The sequence below is a fragment of the Pleurodeles waltl genome, chromosome 6, assembly GCF_031143425.1.
Source record: "Pleurodeles waltl isolate 20211129_DDA chromosome 6, aPleWal1.hap1.20221129, whole genome shotgun sequence".
Lineage (NCBI taxonomy): Eukaryota > Metazoa > Chordata > Amphibia > Caudata > Salamandridae > Pleurodeles > Pleurodeles waltl.
The window spans coordinates 1,067,247,257-1,067,260,757 of record NC_090445.1 but is presented as its reverse complement, the minus strand read 5'-3'; the positions used below and the strand labels follow the sequence as shown (position 1 = coordinate 1,067,260,757).

The 13,501-nt window shown below is 46.1% G+C and overlaps 1 protein-coding gene across 7 annotated transcripts in view; it reads right to left on the bottom strand.

The window, feature by feature from the left end:
- Positions 1–607: 607 nt before the first annotated feature.
- HSPG2 (heparan sulfate proteoglycan 2) overlaps positions 608–13,501 on the bottom strand; it is a 933,800-nt gene continuing 920,906 nt past the window's right edge. For all 7 annotated transcript variants that reach the window (XM_069240056.1, XM_069240057.1, XM_069240060.1 and 4 more), the window contains 3 exons: positions 5,810–5,893; positions 4,009–4,112; positions 608–2,870 (listed from right to left, as the gene is read on the bottom strand). In XM_069240056.1, the coding sequence (XP_069096157.1) occupies positions 2,698–2,870; positions 4,009–4,112; positions 5,810–5,893 (361 nt within the window). In that variant the 3' untranslated portion in view covers positions 608–2,697. The remainder of the gene's footprint in view (positions 2,871–4,008; positions 4,113–5,809; positions 5,894–13,501) is intronic.

Here is a 13,501-nt window from a genome sequence, read left to right as displayed (position 1 = left end):
CTTCATAATACATTCATAATCAAAACCCAACTGCAACAAATACTGCCAGTGGATCACCCATCTATAAGGCTAGTCAGTCAACATACCAAGATATCAAGATAGAACAAAGTGTGTATTTGATACTTCGGTCCATGCTAACATACAGCCCCTTCTATGGGTCAAATGCATTGCCGTACCCCTAACTGTTTTGCAGTGGAGAGATGTGTGCAATGACAGAAAAGATGAATGACCAGAGATGGACTGCAGGACCTTCGCGATATATCGCTAATCACATGTTCATGACCCTGCACCAATCTATATTACTTTGGTGAGTATACGAGCATCTGAGAAAAAGCTGTAGATTAATGAGATACAGTGATCTATTATTTGGATAGGTCAGTCTAAATGGGGAAACTGATGCCGACAGGTGTTTCCTTATAAGGTGAACACGTGTGCTAAAGGAAGCCTGCATGATGAAAAGTGAAATACTCAGAACATTTTGACAAGACATCTTAACACAAAATAGAAGCCCACCCATAAAGTTTCGGTGATTACAATCTCCCACCATCAATGTCGAAATAACATCAACTCCAAAGGTTTGAAAATAGTGAGACAATGACACAATACATTTGTATTTCTCAAATCTTTTATATTAAAAGGCTAAAACGGTGCCAAAGTGCTTCAGTGGCTTTGAAGGAACAGAGAGACCTCTTGTTCTGCCCTGAAACAAAAACACAGATCTTGAGTGGTGGCTTGTGTTTGCAGCAGGTCCTCAAGCGCAGGAAACCGGAACCTGGTAGAGTAGGAGGCCATGAGATGTACAAGCCAGACACACCCTCGGCTCTCCAATGTGTAAACAAACAGTTGTACAAGTCCAGAGGATTGCTTACAAGAGACAAGACTGCCCCATCAATGGCTGCTGAAATACTCTGGCCCAATTGGATGTCGTGGCTATGAAAAAAATGGATTCTGGAATAGCATCTCCTGGATGTGAGCCGTCAAGGCCAAAGATGGCAAAAGGGATATTAGTTTGAGATTTCGCTGTGCTGTCAAACAATGTTTCATAGTCCTCTTCCACATCTCTTTCATGCCTCTATTGATGTGTTGGAAACTTTACTTTTCTCGCCATCCAGGGGTAAAAGTCGAGTGAGGACTGGAGAAGCACAAAGAATTTCCTCTCTCTATAATACACAGCCCATCCCATGAAAGTATGGCAATTAATGCAGTGGCAAACAATACATACTTCACTCATTATTTAGAGAATCTTTAGTCCTATTTGCTCCTCTTCGATGGGAACTGGGACTGCCTTGTCACAAGGGAGCGGGTGTATTTAGAAGTGGCAATTCAAACTGAATGGAGGAGCGTCCCCAACATGTACACTGCTTTATTGTCCAGCTGAAAGATAAAACTCCTCACTACCCTCACTGGTACAGTCAAGTGTCATAAGGATGGGCAGTTGCTTTTTAAAAATACTACAAATATTTTTGTTTCAATTTGCCTTGGACGCAGTTCGGCAGCATTTGTTACATTCTCAGCTAAACTCATTTCCCTGAAGGCCTTGCGTTTTTGGAACCACCTCTGAATAAACAAGCACACCTACAATGTCACGACACTCATCCTCCCACTACAAAGATCACCACAGCCCACTCTCTGGAATCACCTGCAAAGGAGTGCGCTGAATGACGTGACTTGTGTGCCCTTTTTGCATAGAACACTCATAATAATATGAGCTAATACTGTATTGTTAACACCAGGAGTTTGAGATTACGGAACACATTCAAAGAACTGTGACAATGCAAGCACATCAGGCACTGTCTGCAGTCCGTGGAAAGCTATGTCAAGGCAACCTACGCTCTCCATCGAGGAGCCAGCTCACCCCAGTTTCCAGAAGCAACATGGGCATAGCACTATGAATGAGAGCCGTCGATCTAAAGAGGAGACCAGGGGCCCTCACTCGCAGTAAACCCTTCATCTTGCTGTCCGTCAAGGAGTGAAGGAAGCCCAAGGTGAAAAATGTGGACTATTCCAAGAGCCAACATGACATCCGGCCACAATGTGCACTTACCAGAGTCAATTCAGCTTGCTAGGAATAAGCACAGCTCACCCTACGCAGAGCAGGTGACCACAGCTGGCCTTTCACTTTAAAAATGAATGTAAATAAAATAAAAAAAAATCAATTAACAGTTATTTTAGGTCTGGAAAGGATGGCTTGGTGGAACTGGGAAATAGCAAAGCAGCCCAAGTTGCTAGAACTCTTGCAGCTTTATCGTAAGTTCCCAGAATTTCTTGCTGCTGTCCAAACCCTTGTTACACACTGTTGAAAGAACACTGACACTGGGTCAAAGCATATGGGGATGAGGTGGGAGAGTGGCAAGTCGATTTTCTTCACCTCTCTAACATTTTAACGTAGCTTTCTGTGGAGGATAATACTTGTAAAACACATACAGGTATATTTTTCCCTTAAAAACTAAGTGTATTCCTCGAATTTACATTATTCCTTCATTCACATTGTAAAAACATCATAAAATTCTACATTTTTTTTTTTTTAAAAGGGAAAAAAATCTGTAGTACATAAGCACCAATATACCTCCTCCCCCTTCATTATTTCCCCTCCCAACTTTTTTTTTGGTAGCAGCAAAGCACCATATTGCCGTCTTTGTATCTTTAAAAAAAGAAGTCTCTCTAGTGGCCACAGGGTGATGTCACAGAGGCCCTGGCCTATGAAGGGCACTCCTGAGTGTTCTGCCCAGCCTCCACATGGTGCTTCAGGTCAATGGGCTGGTGAGGGTTCGGGCCCGGCCTGGCGTTCATCAGTACCACGTTCTTGATGCATCCAGTGATCCCTGAAGAGTATTTGCCAGCGGTAAGCGTTTTCATATTCGGAGCACCGCCTGTAAAACATAATCTTTTCAGCATTTCGTACATAGATTTTTATAACTTCAAAAATAGAAAACCATGAAGATTCTTAAAGGCATTCAAATCCAGAGGAAGACTGTAGCACTAAAGTACTAGATTTGCTAACTTAAAGAAAGCATTGAAAATGCTGCAATATGGCGAGTACATTAATGAAATGTCCTTAATATGCCTGTCATATGTCAGTGTAAACCCTTCCTTAGGTGAACGGCAATTTTCTTGAATTCCCATGGACTTTTTCACAGTCTTAAAGTATTGTATCTGGTCACTTACCGACTAGGAACAAAGAGTAATCGAGTTTAACGCACCCTTTGTTTCCAACACATCAACACTGAGTGTTACAAATGGAGCCACTCTCCTCTCCCTTCTCCGCCAAACACCTTATCATAAAATATTTTTGTCCTTGTACCTCTTTTTTTTTTTTTTTTTTATTGCCCAGAAGCTCAGGTCTCCTTTTTCATTTATCTTCTTCTGTTTCTACATTGTTCCTTTTCTCAGCACCTCTCCCTTTCTCTCTTGTTGTCTTGCTCCACCAGAGGCCTTGTTTTACCATGCTGGGCCACAGGTCTCTCGTTCTCATGCCCTGTTTCGTTCTGGCGCATCCTCCTACAGAGTTTGGAATCCCAACAGGACTGGCTCATTGTTTTAACCATTCTGATGTTGATCAAATCAGTTTGCGGAGTGTTTTTTCGTTTGTTTTTTAATAACCAACGCCTTTAAGTGTGAAAAAGCAACTGGTATCTTGGAGAGGGCAATTTAAAAAGGTTAATTTGATTGTTATCATCCTGTTTTCTGGCTCACATGGGTGACATGCGTCATCGCCCTGCAGACATGCACCGAGTCAGAGTACGCTAACAATAAACATGGCTGAATTGCAGTTGAGCTAATGTTGCTGTCCAGAAAAGAAGAGCAGGCACAATTGCATAGCACCCTGCCTTGTCTCAGACTTAGTAACACTGTATCTTTCTACGAATTTCTACTTTTACACGCTTACGTTCTTGTTTATTCTCACTACTTCAGTAACTTTTGATGAATTACATACAATTGCTGCATACTCTTATCCCGAGTCTGTAAGAGGTCAAATTAAGTGAATTCCAACACATGGTTTATTCTTACCGAGGTAAATGCTGCCCTTGGTGTTCACCATGATATTCTTTCCTGGAGACTGCCCCGTCACCATCTCCTCGCCGTCTACTTGGATGGATCCTTCCTTCCCCTCTCTGGAAAGTGTAGAAATGTGGAAATATGGAAGTACAGTTTACAACAAAGTATAACAAGTGATACCCAGGCCATTTCAAAGATCATTCAGGGAGGTACAATGCTCACTTCAGATATGCTGTGTAATATGTTATTTATCTTTAAAAAGATATTGTGAAAGATTTTCCAAATGTTTTAATAAATGTTGTATCCAAAAACAAACAATGCATTCAATACTAGTTTTCAGATCTGCAGTGGGAGATTTAGGGTTCAGCCTATGTTGTTGGATTTGGAAGATCCATTCTTCCAAATTTCCAATACTTGCCTTCATTTGAGGGGTAGCTTTGGGACACACTTGCTAGGGAGACACTGCCAATGTTGCAGTCTTGAGTCTGAATGTGTTTTAGATGAAATTGTGCACTAGTCATATAGACATATGGGTTCGGGGGGGGGGGGGGGGGGGGGGGTTAAGAGAATGTTTGATATTTAAGTGAGTTTCAACTAAATATCAATTATTTTCCTGCTTGCTACATAGATCAATATAAAAATGAAACCATTCAATATCAAAGAGTGCCCATGTATCAAATGGAAACAAGTTCAAAATAGTTCACCCAACAAACAGACAAACGTCTCGGTGTTTGATAACAGCCTTTGAAGTGAAGTCCCCTTGGGCTGTTCATTATCCTTGAAAAAGAGTTTTCAAAAACTGTTGGATTCCTTCTACTGATTTTAGAACTTACTGTCTTCTTGTTGCACAGCTCTTTATGAAGGTGTTTCGACGGCTGTCAATTTAATCACTGGAGCACAATGATTAAGACTGGTACATGGAAGAACTAAAGTCCAGAACTGTCTGAACAGCTTTATGAGAAGCTCGTGCAACTAGAAGTCATTAAGTCATTCTAGAATCAGGGTAATCCAACTACGACTGCTCATAAGATTTGGAACACTGGGATTATGATCAAGTAATGGGCTCCCAAGGGACACAGCATGGCAGATCTTATTCAGCTGTGGGAGAAGGAATGGCACGACAACATCACAATCACTGTAGTGTCAGTGAAGCTTGATATGGAGTGGAAACGCTTTGGACTGGTGAGACAATTGGGTGCCAGGAAAGCCAGAAGAAGACATTGACTGAACCAGCTTGTCCAGTGAGCAAGGATAAAGTGGTTGACCTCGACCAAAGTAGGAATGTGGACAGTCTCACCCCACCTCCTACCCCTATTCCTGTGATTGTGGTGAAATCCTTAATTTAAAGGAAATATGGGTAGTGATCGAGATAGCTCATTTTTTTATCGTGTTGGGGAAATAAAACTTAATAGAGCAGGAAGCAAGGCCATTTACACTATGGTATATCACAAATAAACCAAATTCATTCATGGCAAATGTCTGAAGGTTCTACAAAAAGAATGAAATCACACATACTCTCTCGGCCCGCCTGGCAGACGGGGATTAAGAGAAATAAATCAACTAGTCAATATCAGGGTCATATAAAACACTCTCAATGACAAAACTACAAAAGGCTGAACCAGGTCCAAAAAAGATGCATAGATAAGTGTAAGAACCAAACGACTGCGCTAATTCATAGAGTCTCTACATGAAGAACTATACTCGTCCATATTCTATCCTCCACTTTGCGATAGACCCTCTATGACCTTAATGCATTGTCATCTCCGTTTTATCAGTCATGCTGACCCCCTTATACCTCCTGTAAACGCCTTACCTGATGGCTGTCACTTTGTGCCATTCCCCATCATTCACTGGGTCCTCAGACACAATGTTGGCTTCTCCGCTACCCAGCTGGTAACTGCAAAAAACATTTGAAAACAGAGTCAAATGTGGACTACCGAAGCGGAAGCAGGTGAAATTAAAGGGTGATGGCGACAGGCTAATTGCTATAAAATACACCTTTGTCTCGAAGCTATTCTGTTGTTTCACCGATATGTGCCAAATCCAAAAACACAGCCCTAGGCCTCTTTTATTCACAAGTGCCCCCTCTGAGCAGGAACAATGTTTTAATGTGCCCTAATTTGCTTAGAGAATTGACAGTCCTCGATTGCCACACATCTTGCAAAAGTACTAGTCTAAGTAACCTATCCTTTTCATGTGTACTTAACATAAAACAAAGTTCAATCTCCGATGGCATGAGCGCAATTTGAGATCTCTTAGTGCTTCGTCACATTGCATGATCATCATTAGCTCCATATGCAGTACCTTCAAATAGTATATTGTAAGGAAATGCCTCCTTGGCATGGTTACCCCCTGACTTTTTGCCTTTGCTGATGCTATGTTTTGAATTGAAAGTGTGCTGAGGCCTGCTAACCAGGCCCCAGCACCAGTGTTCTTTCCCTAACCTGTACTTTTGTTTCACAATTGGCACACCCTGGCATCCAAGTAAGTCACTTGTAACTGGTACCCCTGGTACCAAGGGCCCTGATGCCAGGGAAGGTCTCTAAGGGCTGCAGCATATCTTATGCCACCCTGGGGACCCCTCACTCAGCACAAACACACTGCTTGCCAGCTTGTGTGTGCTGGTGAGGACAAAACGAGTAAGTCGACATGGCACTCCCCTCAGGGTGCCATGCCAACCTCACACTGCCTATGCAGTATAGATAAGTCACCCCTCTAGCAGGCCTTACAGCCCTAAGGCAGGGTGCACTATACCATAGGTGAGGGCACCAGTGCATGAGCACTGTGCCCCTACAGTGTCTAAGCAAAACCTTAGACATTGTAAGTGCAGGGTAGCCATAAGAGTATATGGTCTGGGAGTCTGTCAAACACGAACTGCACAGCACCATAATGGCTACACTGAAAACTGGGAAGTTTGGTATCAAACTTCTCAGCACAATAAATGCACACTGATGCCAGTGTACATTTTAAGGCAAAATACACCCCAGAGGGCACCTTAGAGGTGCCCCCTGAAACTTTAACCAACAACCCGTGTAGGCTGACTGGTTTTAGCAGCCTGCCACACTCGAGACATGTTGCTGGCCACATGGGGAGAGTGCCTTTGTCACTCTGTGGCTAGTAACAAAGCCTGCACTGGGTGGAGATGCTATCACCTCCCCCAGGCAGGAGCTGTAACACCTGGCGGTGAGCCTCAAAGGCTCACCCTCTTTGTTCCAGCACCACAGGGCACTCCAGCTAGTGGAGTTGCCCGCCCCCTCCGGCAACGGCCCCACTTTTGGCGGCAAGGCCGGAGGAAATAATGAGAATAACAAGGAGGAGTCACTGGCCAGTCAGGACAGCCCCTAAGGTGTCCTGAGCTGAGGTGACTAACTTTTAGAAATCTTGCAGATGGAGGATTCCCCCAATAGGGATAGGAATGTGACCCCCTCCCCTTTGGAGGAGGCACAAAGAGGGTGTACCCACCCTCAGGGCTAGTAGCCATTGGCTACTAACCCCCAGACCTAAACACGCCCTTAAATTTAGTATTTAAGGGCTCCCCTGAACCTAGGAACTCAGATTCCTGCAACCTAAGAAGAAGAGGACTGCTGAGCTGAAAAACCCTGCAGAGAAGACGGAGACACCAACTGCCTTGGCCCCAGCTCTACCGGCCTGTCTCCCCCCTTTGGAAGAAAACTGCTCCAGCGACGCTTTCCCCAGGACCAGCGACCTCTGAATCCTCAGAAGACTGCCCTGCTCTAAAAGGACCAAGAAACTCCAGAGAACAGCGGCCCTGTTCACCCAAGACTGCAACTTTGTTTCCAAAGGAGCAACTTAAAGGCAACAGTGTTTTCCGCCAGAAGCGTGAGACTTGCAACCCTGCACCCGGCGACCCCGACTCGACTGGTGGAGAAACAACACTTCAGGGAGGACCCTCCGGCGACTCAGACTGTGAGTAACCAAAGTTGTCCCCCCTGAGCCCCCACAGCGACGCCTGCAGAGGGAATCCCGAGGCTCCCCCTGACCGCGACTGCCTGACTCTAAGATCCCGACGCCTGGAAAAGACCCTGCACCCGCAGCCCCCAGGACCTGAAGGATCGGAACTCCAGTGCAGGAGTGACCCCCAGGAGGCCCTCTCCCTTGCCCAGGTGGTGGCTACCCCGAGGAGCCCCCCCCCTTGCCTGCATCGCTGAAGAGACCCCTTGGCCTCCCATTGATTCCTATTACAAACCCGACGTGTGTTTGCACACTGCACCCGGCTGCACCCGTGCTGCTGAGGGTGTACTTCCTGTGCTAACTTGTGTCCCCCCCGGTGCCCTACAAAACCCCCCTGGTCTGCCCTCCGAAGACGCGGGTACTTACCTGCTGGCAGACTGGAACCGGGGCACCCCCTTCTCCATTGAAGCCTATGCGTTTTGGGCACCACTTTGAACTCTGCACCTGACCGGCCCTGAGCAGCTGGTGTGGTAACTTTGGGGTTGCTCTGAACTCCCAACGGTGGGCTACCTTGGACCCAAACTTGAACCCCGTAGGTGGTTCACTTACCTAAAAAAACTAACAAATACTTACCTCCCCCAGGAACTGTTGAAAATTGCACTGTGTCTAGTTTTAAAATAGCTATATGTGTTTTATTTGAAAAGTATATATGCTATTGTGATTATTCAAAGTTCCTAAAGTACCTACCTGCAATACCTTTCATGCAAAGTATTACCTGTAAAATTTGAACCTGTGGTTCTTAAAATAAACTAAGAAAATATATTTTTCAATACAAAAACCTATTGGGCTGGAATTGTCTCTGAGTGTGTGTTCCTCATTTATTGCCTGTGTGCATGTACAACAAATGCTTAACACTACTCCTTTGATAAGCCTACTGCTCGACCACACTACCACAAAATAGAGCATTAGTATTATCTCTTTTTGCCACTATTTTACCTCTAAGGGGAACCCTTGGACTCTTTGCATACTATTCCTTACCTTGAAATAGTGCATACAGAGCCAACTTCCTACATATATCGTTTACCAAGTCATTCCAGATATTCTTGAGTTATTCTGTTACTAGGACTGCTCCAAGGATTTAATCATATGAAAATCTCCCATCCTCCTTCAACTGTTTGTTTGCTTGAAGGGACTGTAGTGGTCATAAGTGGATACCTGCCAACTTAATTTTGTTGCCTGTTTATAGAGATGTGTTACAATGAGAATCTTGAGACCTAATGGGATATCATTCATGCCACGATCGTCAATATTTGAAATTTATTTTAAAAAATGCTGGAACATCGGTATCATCCAAAAACATCTTGCTGTCTTTGGAGACTTCTGACAAAATGGGAGGCTACAAACATGTCAAGCGAGGGAGATGACCACAGCTGGAACTGTGACATTATGGCAGACAGAGGTACTGACATTCTGGGTTAAGGATGTACAAAGTGGAGAGAAAGGTGTTTGTGAACAGACACTCTGCCGATATAACCTCCAGATCCCTGCAGACCCTTTTCCAGAGCCAAGTGTGTGGGAGAGTGGCACAGTTGTGAAGGAAGAGTTCAGGAAGGTATATAGGAGTCCTGAGGCCCACTCTCAGCAGAACATGTTTCCCAGGAAATGGAGCCATGAAAACTCCAACATGCAGAACTGCCAACATTCTGCATTCACTGAGGTGGTAAATAGATTGAGCCACCTTGCACCATCTCTGGGTGTAACTGCCACTCGTGAATAGCTATGTGTCGAAAGCTGAGTTTGTGTTCAAAGATCCTGCAAGGTGGTTCACCACTATGAAGACTCCATGGTAGTCCAGCTATTTCCAGACACGTACAGCCTCCTGGCACAGGGCCCAGGAATCCACTAAACACTGCTTTTTGCACTGCCATATGGTGGTGTCGTTGTCCATAAGCACTTGTACCTGTCTTCCATTGATGTATGGAAGGAAGGCTTTCAACTTAAAGCAGATTGCCTGCAGCTCCAGGAGGTTGATATGGAGCCGGACGTTCGCCGAAGACCAGAGTCCTCGGATTCACACCTCTCCTAGCTGGCTGCCCCAGCCCAGAAGTGGCGCATCAGTCACCACTGCCAGCTCTGGTCGGAAGAAGGGTCTGCCGCTGACCCAATCTTGGTCCAGTAAACATCACTGCACATAGCTGCTTGACAAATAACAAGGATGGGCTCTCAACTTGCAAATTCAGTAGTGGCAACCTTGGCCCTGGTGAAATAAGGCTTTAGGCCTCCTGGTGAGTGCTTGCTAGCCAGTGCATAGCAGATCGTAATGCAGAAGAATATCCAAGGAGAGGTGGTTTGTTTCTGCACAGCCTTGTTCTTCTTTGCCACTGACACCCCCATAAAGAATTGATCATCCACCTGATGTACTTTGTAACAATCAGTGTAAACAAGAGTACTCTCTTGGAGCCTAACCAAAGGAAACGTTCAACCTATTTCACAGGATGAGGATGGGCAGAGAACGTCAGAAGTGTAATGGATTGGCTGGCATGGAAAGCTGCTTCAACCTTCAAAAGAAAGGCCACCTTGGTTCTGGGCACCAGCTTGTCCAAAATGTCATTACGGTCAGACCTGGATGACAAGGGAGTAGTGTGTGGTGAATATGTGACATCACAAAAGGTTTTGGGGGGGAAACAACTGTATGAAACATTTAAGGAAACTCACAATGAGTGATTTGAAGAGGACTGGTTGGTCTTGCAACCACATGGATGCAGATAGGGCTGTTAAATAACTTTTTACAGTGCCCACTGCAAGTTCTTACTAGGCCAAAACAAAAAGTAGCACACCCGAAAGTCTGGCCTGTAATGGGTCCACATCCCGGTACTACACCAAGCCACAAACTTGTCCCACGCGTCCTGTGTAAACTGGTTCGTGAAAGGACGCCTGGCTTCAGGGATTACATCTGCTACCTAGGAAAGAAGGTCAAAAGGGCCACTGCTCAATGCCCACACACAGCTATGCAAATTATGCAGGCCTCTGTGCAAGACTGTGCCCTACTGCTGTATCAGAAGATCTCTAGGCGACAGCTTAAGTGGAGAGAAGATGTTCATACTCAGAAGTTCCAATCACCACACTCTAGTGGCCCATTCCAGAGCCACTAGGACGACTTAGATCCAGTGATTTTCTATAGAACTAGGGGCAGGAGAGGCAGCGCAGGAAGGCATACAGAAGTCTCATGCGCCACTATAGGCAGAGTGCATCTCCAAGAGAGAACCTTCTTGAAAACTCCAACTTGCAAAACATTTGACGCTGCACATTCTTGGCGGTGGCAAAGAAATCTAGCCAGGGCTTTCACCACTGATGGAGGCCATCCTGTGCCACCTGTCCGTGAAAACGTGAACTGGCCTCCACCAATGGACAACAGGAAGGCCTTCAACAGCAAACTTATGGCCAACAGCACGATCAGTTTGATGTGGATTCTGGAATCCATGAGCAGTTAAAGCTTAAAAACCCTGGCGCTCCGCCCCTTCCTTTTAGGCTCCTTATTTTTCAGCCTGGTACTCTGAATAAACATATTTATAAATCAAACTATTCATCATGCTTGACTGAATCGCTCACTCTGCAACTGAAGGTCATGCACTTTCGAAGGCCCAGTGCACATTTCCAAGTGTGTCTCTAAATCTCTTGCTGCAACATTAAGAGGACTTGTAGATGCACAGCCCTGGTATTTTTTTTGTAGAAGATGTGCCCTCTTTTGCATGACTCCCCCCCCCTACTTCAGCTGGCACTCACAGAAATAGGCGTTTGGCATCTCACTCTCGAGCCCAGGATTTAAAATACTGCATTTCACTCATCAAATTTCCCCATCCTCTCCCATCTCGTCACAGGGTGGGAGGTGAAATGAGGAAGCCTCACTGACCAACCCCACTCTGTGACGAGATGGGATAGGGTGGGACTACATATAGTGTGACCTGGCATCCTAGATCATGATGTCAGGGAGCATGTACTCCTACGTTGTATTTTGTTGAATGCGCCATACAGAATCCTGTGTGCCGGAATGCAAACCCTCAGTAAACCTCATCATATCGTTTATGCCCTGCAACCAGCTGAAGTGGCAGAGTAATGATTTAGGCAAGAGATAAGAGAATGACCTCCATTACGTTACAGAAGGACCTCAAGTACGTTACCTCCATTTACCAGGAAGCCTGCGTTGCAGACCCCATGACTGGAGCAGTGAATTGCCAGGAAAAGATAGTAAAGTAAGTAACTAACATCTTGTAGAAAAAAAGGAAACAGTTTCTATTCTCTGCCGTACCTCCTGTTCTGTTTCCTAAGTGCTGTTCTATCTCTTTCCCAGCAGCTACGGCTCCAGTTTCCCCAATTTCACATTATACACATGAATGTGCAAGGGACATAAAGGCCCTCATTATGACTTCAGGGGTCTATTTCACAGACCGCCAATGTCACCCGCCACACGACCGCCAGTGTTGGCAGTCATCAGACCGCCATATTATGGCTGCTCACCGCCACTATTTGGCGGCAGGCCGCCAGCACCCATACTGACGGTTGGCAGTCTAGTGGCGCTTGCTCCGTCGCCACATCACCACAACACCACAACACCGCCCGCCGTATTACTACATTGTACACGGCATGACGGTGTTGTGTTTGTGGGGCGCTGGCAGCGGAATAAGCGCCATGGACACTGTCCCCTCCCGGACGACCACTGCGATAACCAGGTAAGGTGATTGACAGACAGGGGAAGAGGGTGGCAGGGGAAGGGGTGTTGAGTGTTGTGTGCATGAATGGGTGCGTGTGTGTGTGTGTGTGACAGAAAGAATGGAGGGGTGTTGTGTGTGTGTGCGCTTGTGTGAATGTGTGTATGCAGGTGGGAGTGTGTGTGCATGTATGCAGGTGGGTGTCGTGGCCGTGTGTGCAGGTGTGTGTGAATGATTGAGCGTGGATGTGTGCGTGCATTTATGAAAGTGTGGTGTGTGCGTGGATGGGGGGCTCAGAACGGGGATCGGGGAGGGGGTGTCGCTGCTTGAGGGGGTGGGGGACTTCTGATGGGGTCAGGGGGTGGGGGGGGGCTCCTACATGGGAGGGGGTGGGTTGGAATCATATAGCGGGGACAGGAATGAGTATTCCTGTCCACAGTATCCATACTGCCAGGGATTTTGTGGTGGGGCTGCTGCCACGGAATCCCTGGGGGTAAGGATACTCAATACCGCAGGCGGTGTTAGGTGGACCGCCAGGTCGAAGGTGGTCAACCTTCAGCCAGGTGGTCCCACCCCCCTGGCGTAACAGGTGGTGAACGGGCTGCGATGCAGCCCGTTCACTTGCGAGGGCATAATTTGGAGGCCCTGCACTGCTACGCTGTTGGCAGTCTCGTCGCCACTGCCGGCGTGGCGGGGTAGGACCACCAAAGTCATAATGAACCCCCAAAGTCTTTTACCAAGTATAAATAAAACAGCGGGTGGGCAATGTGAATTCAGTGGATGAGGGAGTAAGAGGGTGCATGGATGGATAGGTGACTGTGAGGCAATGGGTGGGCCAAACGTTTCAGATATTGGAAAGGTTTATAGAGAAACGGGTCAGGCACAGC